We start from the raw sequence: 21,734 nt of genomic DNA on the forward strand, positions 1-21,734 counted from the left end.
TTTCACGTGAACACGGGCTCATGGAAGTGAATTACTCTGAAAGACATCTTGTTAGTTGATGTAACTATATTTAACTGTATAGGAACTTGGGATAGTAATTGGAGACCTAGTACTGGTCTCCTCATTTGCTCTATAAAGTTTCTTTAGTGATGGTTCACATAGAAGGTTCACTTAGTCCCAGAGTTGACTTCCTGGCTGTCATTATTCTTAGTGGTCTCGCTGACCATTTTGTCTTTTCAAGAAAGCTCAGCTTTGCCTTAAGGAAGATAGATTTCATTACATGAATGTCCTAAGGTTATCTTGGCATTTACTTGGGAAGATAAATGACTTCCAGCCAAAGTTTTAAAAGATTCTAAATGGACTGGTTTTTAGTTGAAATCCTCATGAAACCATCATTGTTAATAATCACATCAAAACTCATTCTGTTGAGTAAAAGTCAACTAACTTCAAAGGGATATACAATCTATTTTGTTTTACTAGAAATTTGATACAGCCATATTCTCTGAAGTAATTTGAGACTTGGAAGATACGTGTGAAATTCTCACGTTAGCAGTGCTAGTATAAGATGCAGCTGAAGCTAGCACATACTAGTTTACAGCTGCACTATTATGGTGCCTCTAAAAGTAATTCATGTTAGGATAACAAATGATTGAAGGCTACTCAGCATGAACAGTTTGGGATTATATATTTAACTTCTTAATAAAAAGCATATCTGAAAGTGCCTGTTATATGACTGATGTTCATGTAGTAATTTGGTTGTAGGCTAAAAAAAATTCTTCCTCTGCATTCTAGGAGTTCACAACTCAATGATGTTTAATAAATATTTATTACTGATACTGAACCTAGTTATCAATTTAAGTCAGATAAACCTTCTTAAATTTAAGAAGCCAATTTAGTGTTAGGTATAGAAAAGAGTTTGAACTCTATGAGGTGTGTCATATTTTGTAGTTGGGCACATCTTTCAGTTCTCTCTCCCAGCGGTTAAATCATAATCTGTAAAAACAAACTAACACTGCATCACAGCCCTCTTAGACCCACTCAGAAAAGTACTGTATTACAGTTTATAGCACAAAGTCTAAGCATTCTTGGTTCATATTTATGTCTCTGGATCTGATTTTATGGCTTGCAAACACTCTGCATTCATTTATCTAAGTTTTGAGCACTGACAGTGCGTCAGATACTGTGCCTTAGCACTTGACAGCCAAAACTACCATTCTGTCCTTAAGAAGTCAGTGGTTCAGTGGGGAAGACAGTCATATAAACAGGACTGGAGGCAGAAGTCTAGAGTAAGTCATGTCAGCAATTGTTTATTTGTAGCTTTGCAAGCCACACTCTTTGTGCGACATCCAGAAACAGGAAAGTTGCTGGTTAATTTTGACCCCAAAATTTTGGAAGTTGTTCGGGAAACTAAGTGCATGATAAAAATGCAGCTGGATGTACCAGAACAGGCAAAGAGATTGCTAAAATTGGAAAGTAAATTGAAAGGAGATAAATTGTACCTGCAGGTAAGATGGATTCTATTTTCTTTTCTTTTTAAGAAATATTTGTTTATTTGGATCCTAGTTGGGTCTTAGTTGGGGCACATGGGATCTTTTGCTGTGGTGCATGGACGCTCGAGTTGTGGCCCGAGGGCTCAGTGGTTGTGGCACTCGGGGCTAGATGTGCCATGGCATGTGGGACTCTAGTTCCCAAGCCAGGGATTGAACCTGCATCGCCCGCATTGCAAGGCGGATTCTTAACCACTGGACCACAAGGGAATTTCCCTACTTTCTAATTATTTTGAAAGAGTTTTTTTTTTTTTTAAAATATATATATACATATTTTTTTTTTTTTTAAGAAAAAGACATCTTTGCAGTTGTGCTGATGCTGCATTGAGGAGAAATTTGTTATTATGTTGATTCTTTTTAAAATTTTTCAGCTTTATTGAGGGACAGATGACAAGTAAAATTGTTAGATAAAGTGTAGGTCATGATGATTTGATAGACATATATGTTATGAAAATATGTTGTAGAATGTGTTAGTCACTCAGTTGTGTCCAGCTCTTTGTGACTCCATGGACTGTAGCCCGCCAGGTTCCTCTGTCCAGGCAAGAATGCAGGAATGGGTTGCCGTTCCCTTCTCCAGGGATCTTCCTGACCCAGGGATCGACCTGGGTCTCCCGACTTACAGGCAGATTCTTTACCGTCTGAGCCACTGGGAAGCCAGAAGCCCATATTATGAAAGGATTCCTTCCATTTAGTCAGTTAACTAACATATCCATCATTATATATATATATAATATATTTATATATTTATATATAATATATTTATATATTTATATATAATATATTTATATATTTATATTTATATATTTATTTATTTATATATATAAATAAATAAATATAACATATAAACACACACACACACATTGGTGAAAACATTTAAATTCTACTCTCTTCAGTTTAGTTGCTCAGTCGTGTCTGACTGTTTGCAACCCCATGGACTGCAGCATGCCAGGTTTCCCTGTCCATCACCAACTCCCGGAGCCTGCTCAAACACATGTCCATTGAGTCGGTGATACCATCCAACCATCTCATCCTCTGTCATCCCCGTCTCCTCCTGCCTTCAATCTTTCCCAGCATCAGAGTCTTTTCAAATGAGACAGTTCTTCACGTCAGGTGGCCAAAGTATTGGAGTTTCAGCTTCAGCATCAGTCCTTCCAATGAATATTCAGGACTGATTTCCTTTAGGATAGACTGGTTTGATCTCCTTGCAGTCCAAGGGACTCTCAAGAGTCTTCTCCAACACCACTATTCAAAAGCATCAACTCTTCAGCACTTGGTTTTTTTTTTATAGTCCAACTCTTACATCCGTACATGATTAATGGGAAAACCATAGCTTTGACTAGATGGATCTTTGTCGGCAAGGTAACATCTCTGCTTTTTAATATGCTGTCTAGGTTGGTCATAGCTTTTCTTCCAAGGAGCAAGTGTCTTTTAATTTCATGACTGCAGTCACTATCTTTAGTGATTTTGGAGCCCAGGAAAATAAAGTCTGACACTGTTTTCATTCCTTCCCCATCTATTTACCATGAAGTGATGGTACCAGATGCCATGATCTTAGTTTTTTGAATGTTGAGTTTTAAGCCAACTTTTTCACTCTCTTTCACTTTCATCAAGAGGCTCTTTAATTCCTCTTAACTTTCTGCCATAAGGGTGGTGTCATCTGTGTGTATGAGGTTATTGATATTTCTCCTGGCAATCTTGATCCCAGCTTGTGCTTCATCCAGCCTGGCATTTCATATGATGTATTCTGCATAGAAGTTAAATAAGTAGGGTGACAATATACAGCCTTGATGTACTACTTTCCAAATTTGGAACCAGTCTGTTGTTCCATGTCTGGTTCTAACTGTTGCTTCTTGACCTGCATGCAGATTTCTCAGGAGACAGGTAAGGTGGTCTGGTATTCCAATCTCTTGAAGAATTTTCCACAGTTTGTTGTGATCTACACAGTCAAAGGCTTTGGCATAATCAATAAAGTAGAAGTAAATGTTTTTCTGGAATTCTCTTTCTTTTTCGATGATCCAGCAGATGTTGGCAATTTGATCTCTGGTTCCTCTGCCTTTTCTAAATCCAGCTTGAGCATCTGGAATTTCATGGTTCACATACTATTGAAGCCTGGCTTAGAGAATTTCGAGCATTACTTTGCTAGCATGTGAGACTGAGTGCAATTGTGCAGCAGTTTGATTGTATGATGTGTTATCAACTACCGTCACTATGTTGTACTTCAGGTCCTCAGACCTTATCAATCTTATAGCTGAAAGTTTGTACCCTGTTAGCAATATCTTCCTGTTTCCCCTACCCCTGACAATTACTTTGCTACTCCTTCTATGAGTTTGCATGTCTTAGATTCCACATGTAAGTGATATTATACAGTATTTATCTTCTCCTGTCTGACTTATTTCACTTAGCGCAGTGCCCTCGAGGTCCATCCATGTTGTCACAAATGGCAAGATGGCCTTCTTTCTCATGTTTGAATAATATTCCATTGTATATATGTCACCTTTTTATCCATTCACCCATTGATGGAAAGTTGTTTCCATGTTTTGGCTGTTGTGAATAATGTTGCAATGAACATTGGAGTGCATATATATTTTCAAATTAGTGTTTTCATATTCTTTGGATGAAAACCCCCAAGTGGAATTGCTAGGTCTTATGGTAGGCATCACTGACTCAATGCACATGAGTTTGAATAAACTCAGGAGTTGGTGATGGACAGGGAGGCCTGGTGTGCTGCAGTCCATGGGGTCACAAAGAGTCGGACATGACTGAGTGACTGAACTGAACTGATGGTAGTTTTACTTTAGTTTTGTAAGGAAACTTCATACTGTTTTTGATAATGTTTGCACAATTTACCTTTTACTAACAGTGTCTGAAGGTTCCTTACTCTCCACATCCTCACCAGTTATTTATCTTTTATTGATAGATGTGAGGTGGTATCTCATTACCCACTATGTTTACTTATAGGAGTTTTATGGCTTCAGGTCTTAAATTTAATGCTTTAATCCATTTTGAGTTAATTTTTGGGTGTGGTATAAGATGGTGGTCCAGTTTTATTCTTTTTCATATGACCGCCCAGTTTTCCCAATATTGTTTACCAAAAAGACTGTCCTTTCACCATTGAATTCTTTTGACTTCTTAGTGTGCTCTTGGTTCTTTGTAAGTGCATTGACCGTATATGCATGGGTTTATTTCTGGACTGTATTCTGTTCCGTTGTGATTCTCGAGGGCATTAAAATACTGACATGCAAACAGCAAGGAAAAAAGAGAAAGGATTATCAGAAAGCAAAAAGTGATTATCAGAAGTCAGATGTAGATTTCTGGATAATGACAATGATGAATAGCAAGTTTAAAACACTATTAATATTATAATTTTATAGATTAAGTGCATTATATTTTATAATATGTTCAATTAAGGACACTAGTAAGATATGAATTAATGACTGTAAAATGGCATGAATGGAAAATGAATCTCAATATTATGGAGTAAAATGGAGCAACAACCAAAAAGATCAGAGTATTAGAATAGATATTCTCAAAACCAGTTTAGAAAAACAGGCTTATTGAGATATAATTCGCATACCACACAATTTATCCATTTTAAGTGTACAGTTTAATGGTTTTAGTATATTCACAAAGTTACACAACCATCATCATTATCAGTTTTAGAACATTTTCATCATTCCCAAAAAGAAACTCCATATCTGTTAGCAGTCATTCCCCGTTTTCCCCTCAACTCTTGCCGCATCTTCCCCTGGCAATCACTTAGTGTCTCTATGGATTTGCCTACCCTGGGCATTTATACAAATGGAATCATATATGATGGTTTGTGATTCACTTTTTTAACCTAACACACTATTTTCAGAGTTAATTCATATTGTCCTCATGGATCAGTACTCGTTTTTGAGTGTGTGAGTGAGAAAGTCACTCAGTCATGTCCGACTCTTTGCGACCCCGTGGACTATACAGTCAATGGAATTCTCCAGGCCAGAATACTGGAGTGGGTAGCTTTTCCATTCTCCAGGGGATCTTTCCAACCCAGGAATAGAACTGGGGTCTCCTGCATTGCAGGTGGATTTTTTACCAACTGAGCTATGACGGAAGCTAATGGCTAAATAATATTCCATTGTGTGATTATACCACATTTTAGGCATCCATTCATCAGTTAATAGACATTTGGGTTATTTTTATATTTTTGCATCATGAGTGATGCTGCTGTGAATATTTGTATACAAGTTTTTGTGTGGATATGTTTTCATCCTCTTAAGAATATAACCTAGGAGTGAAATTGCTAGGTTTTAGTAACTTCATAACTCTATGTTTAACCTTTTGAGTAACTGACATACTGTTTTCCAAAAAGGCTACTTTATTTTATGTTCTCACCAACAGTGTATGATGGTTCCATTTTTCCACATCCTTCCCAACATTTGTTAGTGTCTTCTTCATCTGAACATCACTTGGATGTGAAGTGGTATTTGCATATGGTTTTGACTTGCATATCTTCATGGCTGTTGATGTTGAGGATGTTTTTGTGTGCATGTTGGTAATTTGTAGGTCTTTTGCAGAATATCTGTTTTCTCCTATTCTGTAGGTTGTCTTTTTGTTTTCTTGATACTATCCTTTGGAACACAAACTTTTTAAAATTTTGATGAAATCCAATGTATGTATTTTATCTTTTGTCCCATGTAATTTTAATGTCATTTCTAAGAAATCTTTGCCTAATCCAAGGTCACAAAGATTTATGCATGTACTTTGCTCTAGGAGTTTCATAATTGTAGCTTTTACCAACACACACACACACACACACACACACACACACACACACACACACCCTCAGAATGCCCCCGCAGGCATTGTAGAAACTTTGGCTTCATCATCAAAAGCCCTAGGTTTTCATACTGGTTAGTTATGACTTTACAGGACTGCGTGTCGATATACTGTTATAAATTGAGGTTAATGTCACATGCACTGAATCTTGCAGTATTTTAGTTAGTATTGAATGATATTAGGAAAGTCAGAGTCCTTTGCCAAGTGTAAAGTGTACATAAACATTCAACTACAAGTAAGAGAAAGGAGGAAGGGAATTAATCACTTTGAAACTATTAAGAAAACATTGAAACAATTTAATATTATTAATTTGGGAAAGAATTAGCCTGAAACCACATCTCCCATCACACAATGCAATAAGTTACAAAATGATCAAATGTTGATCATCATGGTTCTTTCTCTAAAAAAACACCTAAAAGTATAAAAGCTTTGTGTAGACCTTTATTTTGATTCAAGAAGACAAATGTGGCTTCAGGAATAAGCAAGCTGCAATATATCAGAAAACAGGCAACAGAAGGGGTGAAAATGTGTAATGACAGACTTAAGGAAAAGATAATGGTCTAAACCATTTAAAATTGCATGCATCTAAAATCTAAAAAGACAAATAATAGTTATTAGAAATGTAAATCTAGGAAGCTCCCATGACTTACTGTTTAAAGGGGATACTCAGTTAATTTACAGGTGAAAGGAAAGTATAGCAAATTAGTACAAATAATCAGCCTCCATTTTTCAGGGCTATGAGGAAATGGGTAAAATGAAACCTTCTAGATATGAATCAAAATGTGACTGTTGCTTAAAATAAATCAAAGTAAAACATGCCATTTTGACTTTTAACAGGGTCTCCTGCAACATTATGATGACTTATGTCAGGAGGTGCCTCCTGTGTTTGTCAATCTGATGACCCCTAAAATGAAAAAGGTTGGTGATGTTGATGGTTTATATTGATGTCCCTGTCGTTTAAAATTAGATTCCAGTTCTATAGATTATGGATTCTAGAACATCTATTCTTGGCAAGACCCTCTTTCTAGTTCAACTTTATAGCTCTATTTTCCCTGCAGAATGATTTCTTGTCTAGGTTTTGTTGCCTTTGAAAAACAAATAAATCTAAATAATGAGCACTTTCTAAGAATCCACAATTGCTTCATGGACAGCCAAAGATGATTAAAAACAAAAAGTCACCTTTGCTAGGCGTAATGGAGGGGAAATAGAATTAAGGAAATACAACCCATAATTTTTCCAGGTAATAAAAGGCAGCCTTTTTATGAATGCTGATGCTTCTTTTTAATAAGGGAAACCATTTTTTTCTTTTTCTAGGTGGAAGCTGTATTAAGACAAGGGCTCACAATATTGACATGGTCATCTTTAACACTAGAAAGCTTTTTTCAGGAAGTTGACTCAGTTTTGGGTATGTTCAACCAACTCTTAAAGAAGGTATGAGAGATACATTTTTAAAAACTACATGCATTAATACTCAGGCTATACGTAATAGTTTGATTAACCTATGAAAGCTATTTAAGTCTATTTAAGTGACTTTTAACTAAAAGGACATCATTACATTAAAAAAAAAAAAAGCTTTGTACTTCTTGAACTGATTTGGGGCCTCTTAATTTAGAATTGCCTTGTTCTTGTGCCTGAATTACCTTGCCTGTAATAGGTTAAAATGATGGTTCAGCTCCACAGTGTAGTTTAGAAAATGGTACAGTTGTAGACTGTGGAAGATGGTGGAATGGAGGGCTTAAATGTATCTGATGTTAATTAGATGAGGTAGTTACCCACTTGGAGACTATCTATCGATTTCTGACGTTTTCTACGTAAAACATGCAGAACCTTTTAGACGTGCTAGTCTGTCTATGGTGGCAGCATGGTGTAACAGACAAAACCCAGAGGCTTGAAAATCAGATAAACCTAGGTAGGATATTTTGACTTTCACCAGCTCTGTGTTCCTCTCTGGGTTTCTTGACTTCTCGGAGCCTTGGTTTCTCTGGCTGTAAAACTAGGATAGTACTGATTCACGGGCTGGAAGGAGATCATGCATGTGAGGTTATGACACATGTTGCAGCTCCATAAAGCTTAATTCCACATCAAGAGAAGATTTACTCCTAAAATTCCTACCAAATTATGCTTGGCTCAGGATGCAAGTTTCCAGATATAGCCCTCCAGGTTAGTTTATAACTCAAGTGCCTTTTGGATGAAAGAGGAGTTTTCTTCAGTGTGTGTTTTCTCATTGGTAGATCAATGACTTGTGTGAAATGCATATTGATGCAGTTCTAAAGGAGATAGCCAAAACATTGTTAATTTCCCTGCCTGAAAGCAGTGCTACCAAAGTAGAAGATATGTTGACACTCAATGAGGTATGCATTTATGTGTTATATTTTAGTCATAGAAATGCTAACTCATAAAGTAAAATGTGAATTGGCATTCTAAAAGTAGAAATCTGTGTTCATGGCATTTAGACAGGCTGGATTTTTTTTTTTTTTTAACATCCTCAGCTCCAAAGACTTAGAAGGTAGCAACAGCTCAAGTTCATGGTCATGCCTTAGACATTATCCTAATAATGTCCTCAAGCTCATGCTGGCGTCCCCTGGGCTCCTGTCGGTGTTCACTGCCCTTCGTCCTCTGTGCATGGTCCCAGGGCAATATCATCTACTCTCATGGTTTTAACTACCAGATACTTTTGTCCTTAAGTTGCCCGAACACCTGGGTGTCATCCAGAGTCCTTTTCTCGCTCCCCTCCCCAAAGCCAGTTAGTCTTGTAGGGCTCAGCTAGGTTTCGTCTCTGACTATTCTTCTTGAATTGCCTCTTCTTTTCCATATTTACCACACGTATCTTAGGTCATGCCTTTTCTTCTCTTTTGAGCAAAGGTTTATCACAAGGGCCAAGCAAAGAGAATGAGTAGCTCATACTCAAAAAGCCTAAACTCCAGATCAGGCTTTTAATGCTCATGAGTGTGGCATTTGATGTTGTGATCTAACTGGTCTTTCTGCCCCCGTGTTGGCCCCATCATATCCATCATCCTCTGGTTGTAAGAACTCCCTTAAATCCTTCAATGGCGGTGGCACCTGCCTAAGCTCCTGAGCATCACATTAAATTGAACTGACTTGAATACCTACCTATCCTCCATTGGCTCAAAAGCACAAAAGACAGGAATCCCGTCTAGTCATTCTTGAGGCCTGGCACATAACACAGTCTTTCTCAGAAGCACTTACTTTTTGTCTTGAACTCTGAGCCCTTTTTTTTTCTTGCCTGCCTTGTGCTTCCCATCTCCTTACTGGTTTAGGTCACCTTGCTAATGTCCTTTTCAAGACAAGCAAGGATGGTTCCATCTCAAGGGATGTAACCTGGCCATGGGAAATGGGTGCCCTTACCCTCTCTTTCTATGGAAATGTGGCGTCCTCTTCGCAGGACACCTTTCTGAGCTGTTTGGGGTTAGGGTAGCCAGCCAGCCTCTTGCTTCAAAACTATTTAGGCATGGAGCAGCCCCTGCATCCCCAGATTGTAGCACTCATGTGTCAAGGTCTCTGAGTGGTTCTTTTTCAAAACTTTGAGGTAGTGTGATCTCAAGCCATAAACTTGAGTGAGGGTGAGCTAGTGGTTGTAAATTTCTAAGGGAGACTGTATCTGTCTCTCCTAGAGCCTCAACCGAGATTGCTGACTGTCCTGGAGAGTGTGGCCCTTGATTTGCCTGATGGTGTGGTGGGGAGGGCAAGGATAGGTCTTAAGTTCCTGTTTGCTACCCTTGTGAGGGATCCAAGGCCTCATTTGTTTTTGTTTGTTTGTTTGTTTGTTTATGGGGGAAAAAAGTCCCCATAAAAGCTGTAGCTTCAACTTCTCACTTTAGGCCCATACCTTTTTTTTTTTAATTGAGATATAATGTGTATACAGCAAAGTGCACAAATCTTAAGTGCACTAGTCAGTGAATGTTTACATATGACATACCGTTGTAACCTTCTCCACAGCAAGGTAGAGAACATTTCTTCATTGCAAATGATCCCTTCTGCTTCATTCCAGGCAGCAAGCACCCTCTCCCCCAAAGTCATCAACATTTTGGCTTCTATCACTGTATATTAGTTTTACTTGTTTTAAACTTCACACAAATGAAATCAAGAAGCATATATTCTCTATGTCTGGCTTATTTTGCTCAGGGTCTGTGAGATTCATCAGTGTAGTTGCATGAGACACTAGTTCTTTCATTCTCATTCATTGCTGACTAATATTTTTCAGTGTCTGAGTTTATTACAATTTATATGTTTATTCTACTGTTTGGGGCATTTGGATAGTTCAAAGCTTTTCGTTATATGCACTGAGAACTCTTATACATGGTTGCTTTTTGTTTTGTTTTTGTGAACCTAAGCACCTGTTTTGGTGAGTGTATTCTTCTAAGTGAGTTTGCTGGGTCGTAGTCATAGGTTATGAATATATTTAGCTTTTGTAGAAACTATTTTTTAGAATTGGTGTGTTTGAATTAGGAGCCAAATAGATTCACACATTGCATTTGATTTATATATCTTTTAAATTTATTTTTGTCATCTCCCATTTCTTTGTTGCAAGTTTTTATTGCAGTAAAATATACATACTGCAAACTTTATAATTTTAACCATTTTTAATGTACAGTTCAGTGGCATTAAGTAAAATTCAGTGTTTTGTAACCATCTATTTCCAGAGCATTTATTTTTAAAATCATCTTACACAGGAACTCTGTACCTATTAAACAATGACTTCCCATTTTCCTTCTCTCCACCCAACCTCTGGTAACCTCTATTCTGCTTTCTATGTTTATGGATTTGTCTCTTTTAGGTATCTTATGTAGGTGAAATCGTGCAATATTGCCTTTTTGTATCTGTGTTACTTCACTTAGCATAATGTTTTCAAGGTTAATCCATATTGTAGCAGGTATCAGAATTTGGTTCCTTTTTAGATCTGAAATGTTCTGTGGTATATATATGTCACATTTTGTTTATCCATTCATCTGTTGGTGGACATTTGGGCTCTTACCACCTTTTAACTATGAGTTAAGCACTAGTGTGTAATTATCCGTCCCTACCTTCAATTCTTTTGGGTATATACTCAGAGTGGAATTACTGGTCATATGGTAATTCTATGTTTAGCTTTTGAGAAATCACCAAATATTTTTCACGGTGGCCATACTGCTTTACTTTCCCACTAGCAGTGTACAGCAAGGGTTCCAGTTTCTCTACTTGCTTGCTGACAGTTCTTATCTTTCATTTTTGAAAATTAAAGCATGTTCCATAATAATGTGAATGGCTGGGAAGCCCCCTTGTGGTTTTGATTTGCCTTTTCTTAATGATTGCTGATGCGTGCATCTTTCATGTCTTTGTTGGCCATTTGTACGTTTCTTGGAGAAATGTCTATTCAACTTATTTTTTTTTTTTGCCTTCTTCTTTCTTTTAATGCTCTTTATTTATTGAAGAAATGGGATCATTTGTCCTATAGAATTTTCCATGTTTTAGACTTTTGCTTATCATATCCTAGCAGTGTGATTTTTAAAAATTAAAATATATATATATCATTTATTTATTTTATTTGTCTGCACTGGGTCTGAGCTGTGGCTCACAGGATCTTTAACAGGCTCTGCACCATGTGAACTCTCAGTTGGGGCATGTGTAATCTAGTTCCCTGGTCAGGGATTAAACCTGGGCCCCTTGCACTGGAAGCATAAAGTCTTAGCCACTGAAACACCAGAGAAGTCCCAGTAGTGTGATTTAACATGTTGACCTAGTCCTCTCTTCCTTGAATTTCCTATGTATTTTAATTAGCTCTGGACGATTGATTCAGTTCAGGTTCAATTACTTTTACTTTTCCTGACAGAATAGTTCACTGTGTACTTCCTTTTGCTTCACACCAGGAGGCACATTTTATTGTTTTTTCCCTTTTTGTGATTTTAAGATTAATTAGTGGGCTCAAACACAGTCAGCTTTATCCATCATTATAAAGTTCCCACCAACTTTTCTTCTGAAGAGTTTAGCAATCTTTGATTATTATTGCCTAGAGCCATTATTGTTGCCTAGAGATTGCAAAATGTTGATTTTCTGACTTTAGCATTTATGGATAAAATACTTCTATAAAGAAGAAATTTCCTTCATTAACTGGTTGGTTACTATGAAACAATGTATAGAAAATTCAAGTTCAGTGCTTCAGTTTTCCTTTTATATACCAGTTTTCAAAATAATGAGTTGGCTCAGTGGCAACTTCTAAAATACTCATTGTAGTTTAAATTATTTAAAGATCATTATGAATATATGGATTATTATGTATTTGAGGGATTCAGTCCATGGAAGTCATTATTCTTTATTCTATTTAAATTTTATCATCTTTGTCCAGTGGAATTCTTCAGGCAGGCTTCTGTGTTTTTGACATAAGTCTTGTAGTCTTTGAAAGCTTTCTTGCTTCCTGGAACCGCTGGAAATCTTAGGTTCATCTTGTACATTTCCTGCCCCAGATCTGGGATAACTCAATTTTCCATCTAGCCCTTCAGTGTTACTGGTGGAAAATGATATTTGAAGATCATACCCTAGGTGCTAGGAATGGCACTCATTTTTAACTTTCACCTGTTTTTATATTATTATTTCTGCATCCCTAATATACGTTGGGTGGTATTTCTTGAGTTGGCAAATAGAGTGTGCTCTGTTCCTGGACTCCATGTTATTTTAGGAGGGAGATTCCTTCAAATGTTGTATAGGTCTTTTTCCAGCAATTAAAGTTTTCCGAAGAAGTCTCCTATTTCCTGCCTGGGGATGAGGGGTTAACAGCTTGTCATTTCCTTCTCGCTCATTCTGGAATCTGATTATGAAAGTGAAAGTCACTCAGTTGTGTCTGACTCTCTGTGACCCCATGGACTCTAGCCTGCTAAGCTCCTCTGTCCATGGCATTCTCCAGGCAAGAATACTGGAGTGGGTAGCTGTTCCTTTCTCTAGGGGATCTTGCCAACCCAGGGATTGAACCCAGGTCTCCCACTTTGCAGGCAGATTCTTTACCATCTGAGCTACCAGGGAAGCCCAAGAATACTGGGGTGGGTTGCCATTTCCTTCTCCAGGGGATCTTCTTGACCCAGGAATCAAACCAGGGTCTATTGCATTGCAGGCAGATTCTTTACCAGCTGAGCTACCACGGAAGCCCACGTACTTCATACCAGGTCTTACTTATACACTAGCAGCATACAAAGGAGTAGGGACATTTCTCCATTAATTTTTTTTCATTTTGTCCTCTTGACAATGAAAATCATTTCTATTGGTGTGTGCATATAACTGTTCTGGCACTGTCCTCTTCTCAATCAGGTGAAATTCACACTACATTTACTGAATTCACACTATGTTCAAAGAACATATAAACACAGAACGTTCATGTGCATAGAAGGAGAAGCAGATCACCCAAACAAGGGAAATGAGGATAAAGGGTGACCAAGTGTGAGTGTGGTGGTTACATGGGTGGTCCTGGGCAAGATACAGGAAGTGAAACTTGGAAGAGCATGTTTGTCAATCAGTGTGCCCCAGTCACATGTCCTAGAGGGATCCAAGATCGAGTAACACATGGGCTGCCTTCACACAAGCCTGTCACTTACGTAGACCATTACAGTGAAGACAGAATAAGATTTGTAATGACAAAGCACGTTGGAGAACACTTTGGAGAGAAATCAGTTTTGGAAAGATCGCATACATAATGTTGATCTGGGGGCATGCGAGGTTATTTTGCCTAACCAGTGGTTTCAGACCGTATTGGGAACCAGGGCTTATTTGCAGTAATGGCAAGTATTCCTTATTTTGGGACATCTAAGATAAGGATATGGTTATAGGACAGATTTTGTTAATTATTTAAAAGCTATCTTCTTTTAGCTCCAATTAGTCCTTCTGCTCTATGATGTTGGGGCTGGGACTCTGCAAATTACATTTATCCTTGGCCAGTTGGTTCCCTTTTAAGCTTGCAGTATAGGTAATAGAAGGAGGCTAGAGGAGAAAACAGGCTTGCTCTTTCTTGTATTGCCTTCTGTTGCTGACACCATTACCCTGGCAGTGGTTGTTAGTGGTTGTTAGTTAGCTTTTTCCAGCCTTTCCAGAATCAGCCTCATGTGTCTCTCAGATATACCAACATCAAGAGGCCCTTCTCTGAGCTTCTGAGGTAGCAGTGCTAGCTGAGCATCTCCCTCACCTCCCGGTACCAGGTTCCAATAACTTCACCCTCCTCCCTGGGCTGCTCTGTGCCTGGGGATGGGGGCTGCTCCATGCCTGGGGATGGGGGCTGCTCCATGCCTGGGGATGGGGGCTGCTTCCTGCAGTTACTTTCTGTGACCTCTGTGTCCTTTTGGCCCTTTTGATCCCTTAATAGTTGTTTAACCAATTTAAAAAATATTAAATTCTCTCATTCTGTTTGTTAAAATAGCTGGGGTGGTGTGTATTGGTATATCTGACCCTGATCAACATATCTGTATATTGATAGATATACAAATGGAATTGGAAATCAGGGCAATATTATGATCCAAGTTAAGATAGGAGAATACAGGGAAATAGATGAAAGGGTATTAAAAATTCTATCCGCAAAATCAACCTGGCTCCATAGAGACAGAAAGAACATTAGTGGTTGCCAGAGTGGTGGGGAGTGACTGCTACTGGATATAGGGAGATTCTTTTGGGGATGATGAAAATGTTCTGGAATCAGATGTCAGTGATGGCTCCCCAGCTTTGTGAATATACTAAAAATCAATGAATTGTGTACTTTACAAGGGTCAGTTTGTGTTATATGAATTATATCTCAATTTTTAAAAATAGAAAGCTGCTTGCAAAATCAGTTTGACTGCCTTCCATTTCATCCCTGTCATGCTCCTTGGTACTGCAGTCTGTTCTTCACTCAGCTGTGGGAATGGTCTTATTAATCTTCAAGGACTAGCTGTTCTTCTCATGAAGAGATATGGTCCTTATCAGGACAAGATGCCTTGCTTTGTGAGGCATCTCACAAAGTTGGGCACTACCCAACTGGTAGTGACATCATGAGGCAGTTTTTATAGTCTGTTATCTCATGGCATTATTTTGCCACTTATTAAAAAGGATAGCTGTGCCACTGGTCACCAACTGAGATAGGAAATTTCTTTGCAGTGGAGTGTGTACATCTAAGTTTCTTACTCCTGGCTTTCTTGGCAGTTTGAGCTGTCATGGGTATCTGAGGTGACCTCATTCATAGCAAGAATCAAATGTGAGTTCTTTGATCAGGGTTCAGGAACTAGGATGGGGCTGGATTATTGTGTTTGGGATGGTATTGGTGCAGATCCCAGGAAGGTGAGACACTCCAGGAGTCTCAAGGGTGAAAGTCATCAGCACTGCTGGGGCTGAAGGCACCAAAGGAGGAAAGAGTGCTTTCAGAGTCCAGTGAGAACTGGAATCACATGGAGGGGCTCATCCCGTAGGAGCTGAATTTGTGAAGAGACATAGCCTCTACCAGAGATGCAGCCCTACCCTCCTCTGCCAAGGAGGGAGAGGGAGGTACCCTCCTCTCCCGCCCTCCTATTTTCTGCTGGTGCATCCCACTGGGTCAAACCCAACCGAAAGTCAGAGAATCAGGGAGCCCCAGGAGGCAGTTTCCCTCTGCACAGGGCAGAGCAGAGAAGAGCTAGGAATGGGTTTCAGGAGGCAAACAAAGAATAACCTGCACCTGGACTGTCTCCCAAGCTGGATTTCACGGAGTGGCAGGGATTATTTGTAGTTTCTGGAATTAAAGTCATGTAAATAGTTCGCACAGTCCCAGAGCTCTTGGTGCATTGCTGACTTCTGCATCCAACTCTTCCTTCCTTCTGGTTCCGTGGGGAAAGTTCTCACCTCTTTTCATAATTGAGGTCCTACTCGTGGGCTCTGGAGTCCACGCCTTCTTGTTCTTGGCAGCCTACCTCCACCAGTCTTCCTTCGTCTAGATCTTCAACTTTGTCCTCTCTAGGGGACCCCGCCCCCCAGTAGTCTCCCTCTTTTCTTGCCAGCAAAGAAAAACGCTCTCACATCTCCTTCACTTCTTATTCACAACTGAACTTCTACAAATGCTCACTCAAGCTGCCTTCACTCTCCCACTTCTCTTTTCCCTGCTCCATTCCCCTCAATTCCTGCTTCCAGTTATTTCTGGCACTAGCTATTGTTTTTTGACAAATTTATTAAATATAACTCACTCATTTAAAGTGTACAATTTAGGGACTGCCTGGCGATCCAGTGGTTAGGACTCTGTGCTTCCCACTGCAGGAAGCATGAGTTTGATCCCTGGCTGGGGAACTAAGATCTGATAAGCTATGTGGTGCAGCCAAAAAAAAAAAAAAAAAAAAAAGCATACAATTCAGTGATTTTAACATAGTGACAGAACTGTGCAACTGTCACCATAATCAAGTTTAGAACAGTTCATCTCCCCCAAAGAAATCCCATGCTCATCAACAGTCATTATAATTTTCTCTCAACCCTCCCAGCCCCAGGCCACCACTAATTTGCTTTCTGTCTCCATAGATTTGTCTACTGTAGACATTTCTTACAAAAGGAATCATATGGTATGTGGTATATTGTGACTGGCTTTTTTGACTTAGCTCAGTGTTCATTCATATTGTCCCATGTATCAGTACTACACTTCTTTTTACTGCTGAATCATAGTGCGTGGTGTGGGTGGACCATGTTTTAGTTATCCATTCATCAGTTGATGGACATTCGGATTCTCACTTTTTGGCCTTTATAAATAATGCTGCTGTGAACATAGATGTACAAGTTTTTGCAGGGACATATTTTCATTTCTCTTGGGCATATATTTAGAAGTGGAAATGTTGGGTTATGTGTTAAGTACATGTTCAATCTTTTGAAGAACAGTCAGACTTTTCCAAGCTGGCTGCATTATTTAACGTTCCACCAGCAGTACGTGAGGGTTCCAGTTTCTCTACACCCTTGCCAACACTTACTATCCATTTTCTTGATTATCATCTTCTTAGTAGGTATGAAGTGGTATTAGAAATGTCTATTCAACATTCAGAAAACTAAGATCATGGCATCTGGTCCCATCACTTCATGGGAGATAGATGGGGAAACAGTGGAAACAGTGTCAGACTTTATTTTGGGAGGCTCCAAAATCACTGCAGATGGTGATTGCAGCCATGAAATTAAAAGATGCTTACTCCTTGGAAGGAAAGTTATGACCAACCTAGATAGCATATTCAAAAACAGAGACATTACTTTGCCAACAAAGTTCCATCTAGTCAAGGCTATGGTTTTTCCAATGGTCATGTATGGATGTGAAAGTTGGACTGTAAAGAAAGCTGAGTGCTGAAGAATTGATGCTTTTGAACTGTGGTGTTGGAGAAGACTCTTGAGAGTCCCTTGGACTCCAAGGAGATCCAACCAGTCCATCCTAAAGGAGATCAGTCCTGGGTGTTCGTTGGAAGGAATGATGCTAAAGCCAAAACTCCAGTACTTTGGCCACCTCATGCGAAGAGTTGACTCATTGGAAAAGACTCTGATGCTGGGAGGGATTAGGGGCAGGAGAAGGGGACGACAGAGGATGAGATGGCTGGATGGCATCACTGACTCGATGGACATGAGTTTGGGTGAACTCTGGGAGTTGGTGATGGACAGGAAGGCCTGGCGTGCTGCAATTCATGGCATCTGGTCCCATCACTTCATGGGAAAGAGTTGGTCGCAAAGAGTTGGACACAACTGAGTGACTGAACTGAACTGAACTGATTCAAACCCTTTGTTCATTGTAAAATTGGGTTATCTGACTTTTTATTTTTTAGCTGTAATAGTTATTTGTATGTTCTGGATACTAGTCCCTTATCAGACTGCAGAATTTTTCTCCCATTCTGTGGGCTGTCTTTTCACTTTCTTGATGGTATCCTTTGAAGCCACAAAGTTTCAAATTTTGATGATGTCCATTTCATCTGTTTCTGTTGTTGCTGCTCTGCTTTGGTGTCAAATATCAAAGAAAACTTTGCCCTATCCAAGATGATGAAGATACATGCTTATGTTTTCTTTTGAGAGTTTTATGGTTTTCACTGTCACATTTAGATCCATGCTTCATTTTGAGTTAGTTTTTGTGTATGGTGTAAGGATCCAGTTTCATTATTTTGCAAGTGGATATTCATTTGTACTGGCACAAATTGTCAAATACCATTAATTGCATTATTATATGGTATTGAAAACATACAGAAGACTTTCCATGGCATGCTAATTTATTCTTGTGAGCATGTTCTTTTAACATAAAAGATGATTTTATGTTATTTTGTAGAGGTTTCCAGGGAAGTGCCAAAATAAACATGTGTTTAATCTGTCATGTTTAACTAGTAGTCTGGTTCCTTCCTTGTACGTGTGTGTGTGTGTGTGCTCAGTTGTGTAAGACTCCCTTGCAACCCCATGGACTGTAGCCCACCAGGCTCCTCTGTCTGTGGGACTTTCCAGGTAAGAATACTGGAATGGGTTTTCACTTCCTCCTCCAGGGGATCTTCCCGACCCAGGGATCGAACCTGAGTCTCCTGTGTCTCCTTAGGGGATTTCAAAGCAAGTAGAGGATGTGTGTCTCTTCTGTGATCAGCTGGAATTGTGTCCACTTGCTTAACACTTGTTTTCCCTGCTGGACTGAAGTGACTCTCAGCCTCCATTGCATTCCAAAGTTTGATAGTGTATTGAATAAATTAGAAAGGATGGAGTGAATGAATGGAGGAATGAGGTCTAAAGAGTTGGTGGGGATAGGAGGGAAGGGAGATTGTCTTTCAGTAAGAGGAGGAACATCATTTCCCCTGAGATTGAGAAAAGATGGAGATGGTTTCAAATACAGGTGGGGTGGTATAAATCTGGGGGACAAGCTTAGGAGTCTCTCTCTCTCAATCTAGTAGCCAAGAGAGGACCGCCTGAGAGCTGTGCAAGGAGACTAGGGATCTCCCAAAGCGTGTCTGGAGAGAATTTGCATAGATAGGCTCGGGCTCCTTCGCAAAAGTGATTTTAAAGGGCCAAGTTGGCTGCTACCATTTACTTTTCTCTTTTCTAAAATGCATGGACAGTGTATGTCAAAAGGCTTGTTCAGTTTTATAAGCCAATTTTCTTTTCTGGATTTAACTAGTTCTCAATTTCTTTCTAAAGTATTTGTTATTAGAAACATTCAAAAGGCAAAAAGCACAGACTTTTAGAATCACACAAAGCTGGTTTCAAACCCCTATTCTTACCCACCAACTGTGTGACCTTGGGCAAATTTTTTATTCTTTCTGAGACTCAGTTTTCTCATCTGTGAAATGAGGACAATAATGTTACCTATCCCAAGAGGTTGTCGTTTAATTAAATGAGTTCATACACGTAAAGCTCTTAAATTGATGCCTGGCATACAACACGATGCTCAGTTAAAAACCCTGTCTGATTTGAATCTCAAAACAACACGTTGGATTGTCATTTTCTAAAACCATTTCTCACTTTCAACTTGTGACATCTTTATCTCTCTTATGTCTTCAGGCTTCTTTCTTTTTATTCATATGAACGTGAGTGTAGATCTTGATGAGTGATTGGATCAGGTAAGGTAAAAAACTTTGAATTTGGCACTTCCCTGGCAGTCCCGTGGTTAAGACTCCATGCTTCCACTGAAGAGGGCACAGGTTCCATTCCTGTTCAGGGAACTAAGATCCTGTACACTTCATGGCATGGCCAAAACACAAAACAACTTTGAATTTTTATTCTTTCTCCTCCTTTTCCTCGCTTGAGACTTAACAGGTTTCTCAGGCTGCTTTTAGCTGTTGCCAGTTTGGAGTCTGAATCATTATGCTACTGGCCACTATCTCTCTCAAATAGCATTAATTAGAGTTTGACAAATTAAAGTCATATTAAGAAGCTTCACAGTAGTTTTAAGTATCTGGAAATTAATAGTCATTTCTTTATTTAATAGACATACACAAAAGAATGGGCTGAGGTGCTAAACCATAAAAGTAAGCATGTGGAAGAAGCTGTCAAAGAACTTATATCAATATTTGAGACTATTTATGAAGTTAAGTACAGTGGGAAAGGAGCAAGACACTTACCAGGTAATGCGACTGGTTAAACTGTTTGAATCACGAGTGCTCCAGATGCGCTCTCAAGAAGGCCCTCTGTGCTTAGTGTATATCAAAATTCCAGACTCTGGGAAGGAGATCAGGTGTTCAGCATAAACCATGCGATTTGCACAGTGTAGGCACAGTGAACCCTTTTCATGAGTTAGGGAATGGTGGGCACCCCTCTGAAATCCAGGTTGTCATTGTTGTTTAGTTGATAAGTCGTGTCTGACTCTTTTGCCACCCCATGGACTGTAGCCCACCAGGCTCCTCTGCACATGGGATTTCCCAGGCAAGAATACTGGAGCAGGTTGCCATTTCCTTCTCCAGGGGATTTTCCATACTCAGGGATCAACCTACATCTCCTGCATTGACAGACAGATTCTGTACCACTGAGCCACCTGGGAAGCCCCAACTCCAAATTCCCAGACACCTGTTAAGGACCAACCTTGCAAGCAGGCCTTAACATGGATAGCAGTCTCTGGCCTGCTATGTTAACTTTTTCTTTTTTGTGTATTCATTTTACCATGCTGGTTGTCACACTGCATGACAACCATCTGAATAGAGGGCAGAGATGCTGCTGAACATCCTCCATTGCACAGGACAGCCCCCAACAACAAAGTAGTCAGTAGTGCTGAGGATGAGAAACTCTGAGCTTACATTGGTTAAGAATCCGCCTGCTAATGCAGGAGATGCCAGAGACGTGGATTCAATCCCTAGGTTGAGAAGATCCCCTGGAGGAGGAAATGGCAACCCACTCCAGTATTTTTGGCTGGAAAATCCCATGGACAGAGGAGCCTGGCAGGCTACAGTCCATGAGCTTGCAAAGAGTCAGGCACAATTGAATGCACACACACACACACACACATACAAGTAATCTTAGCTATAACTCAAGTTTATAAATGATTTACTTTTCTTTTATTTATTAAAACAAGTGAAAGAGGCAATATTTCTCTTAAGAGGTCTAATCATGACTAAGTTTAATCATGAGTGGTTTAATTATGACTAAACCTGGTTTAATCATGACTAGTACAGGATGATAATAAAAAATTTTACAATTTTTATAAATTGTACTTTCTTTGGATAATTGAATTATGGTTTTATTTATATTTTTCTTTATATTTCTGCATAATCCAAATATGTCTAGTCACCTTGTATTAAACAAATAATTATAAAAAGTATTTCATCTTCAAATGTTTCTCATAGAAACTTTAAAAGTGAGTGTAAAGAAATCCCTTGTATTCCTATACACTAACAATGAGAAAACAGAAAGAGAAATTAAGGAAACAATTCCATTCACCATTGCAATGAAAAGAATAAAATACTTAGGAATATATCTACCTAA

The 21,734-nt window shown here is 39.0% G+C and overlaps 1 protein-coding gene across 1 annotated transcript in view; it reads left to right on the plus strand.

The window, feature by feature from the left end:
- The window catches only part of DNAH8 (dynein axonemal heavy chain 8), a 314,414-nt gene that overhangs the window by 51,550 nt on the left and 241,130 nt on the right, over positions 1 to 21,734 (plus strand). Inside the window, exons 17-21 of the mRNA XM_068961103.1 lie at positions 1,318 to 1,505; positions 7,203 to 7,283; positions 7,680 to 7,796; positions 8,597 to 8,716; positions 20,248 to 20,395. Of these exons, the coding sequence (XP_068817204.1) occupies positions 1,318 to 1,505; positions 7,203 to 7,283; positions 7,680 to 7,796; positions 8,597 to 8,716; positions 20,248 to 20,395 (654 nt within the window). The remainder of the gene's footprint in view (positions 1 to 1,317; positions 1,506 to 7,202; positions 7,284 to 7,679; positions 7,797 to 8,596; positions 8,717 to 20,247; positions 20,396 to 21,734) is intronic.

The sequence above is a fragment of the Capricornis sumatraensis genome, chromosome 22 (genome assembly GCF_032405125.1).
Source record: "Capricornis sumatraensis isolate serow.1 chromosome 22, serow.2, whole genome shotgun sequence".
Taxonomy (NCBI): domain Eukaryota; kingdom Metazoa; phylum Chordata; class Mammalia; order Artiodactyla; family Bovidae; genus Capricornis; species Capricornis sumatraensis.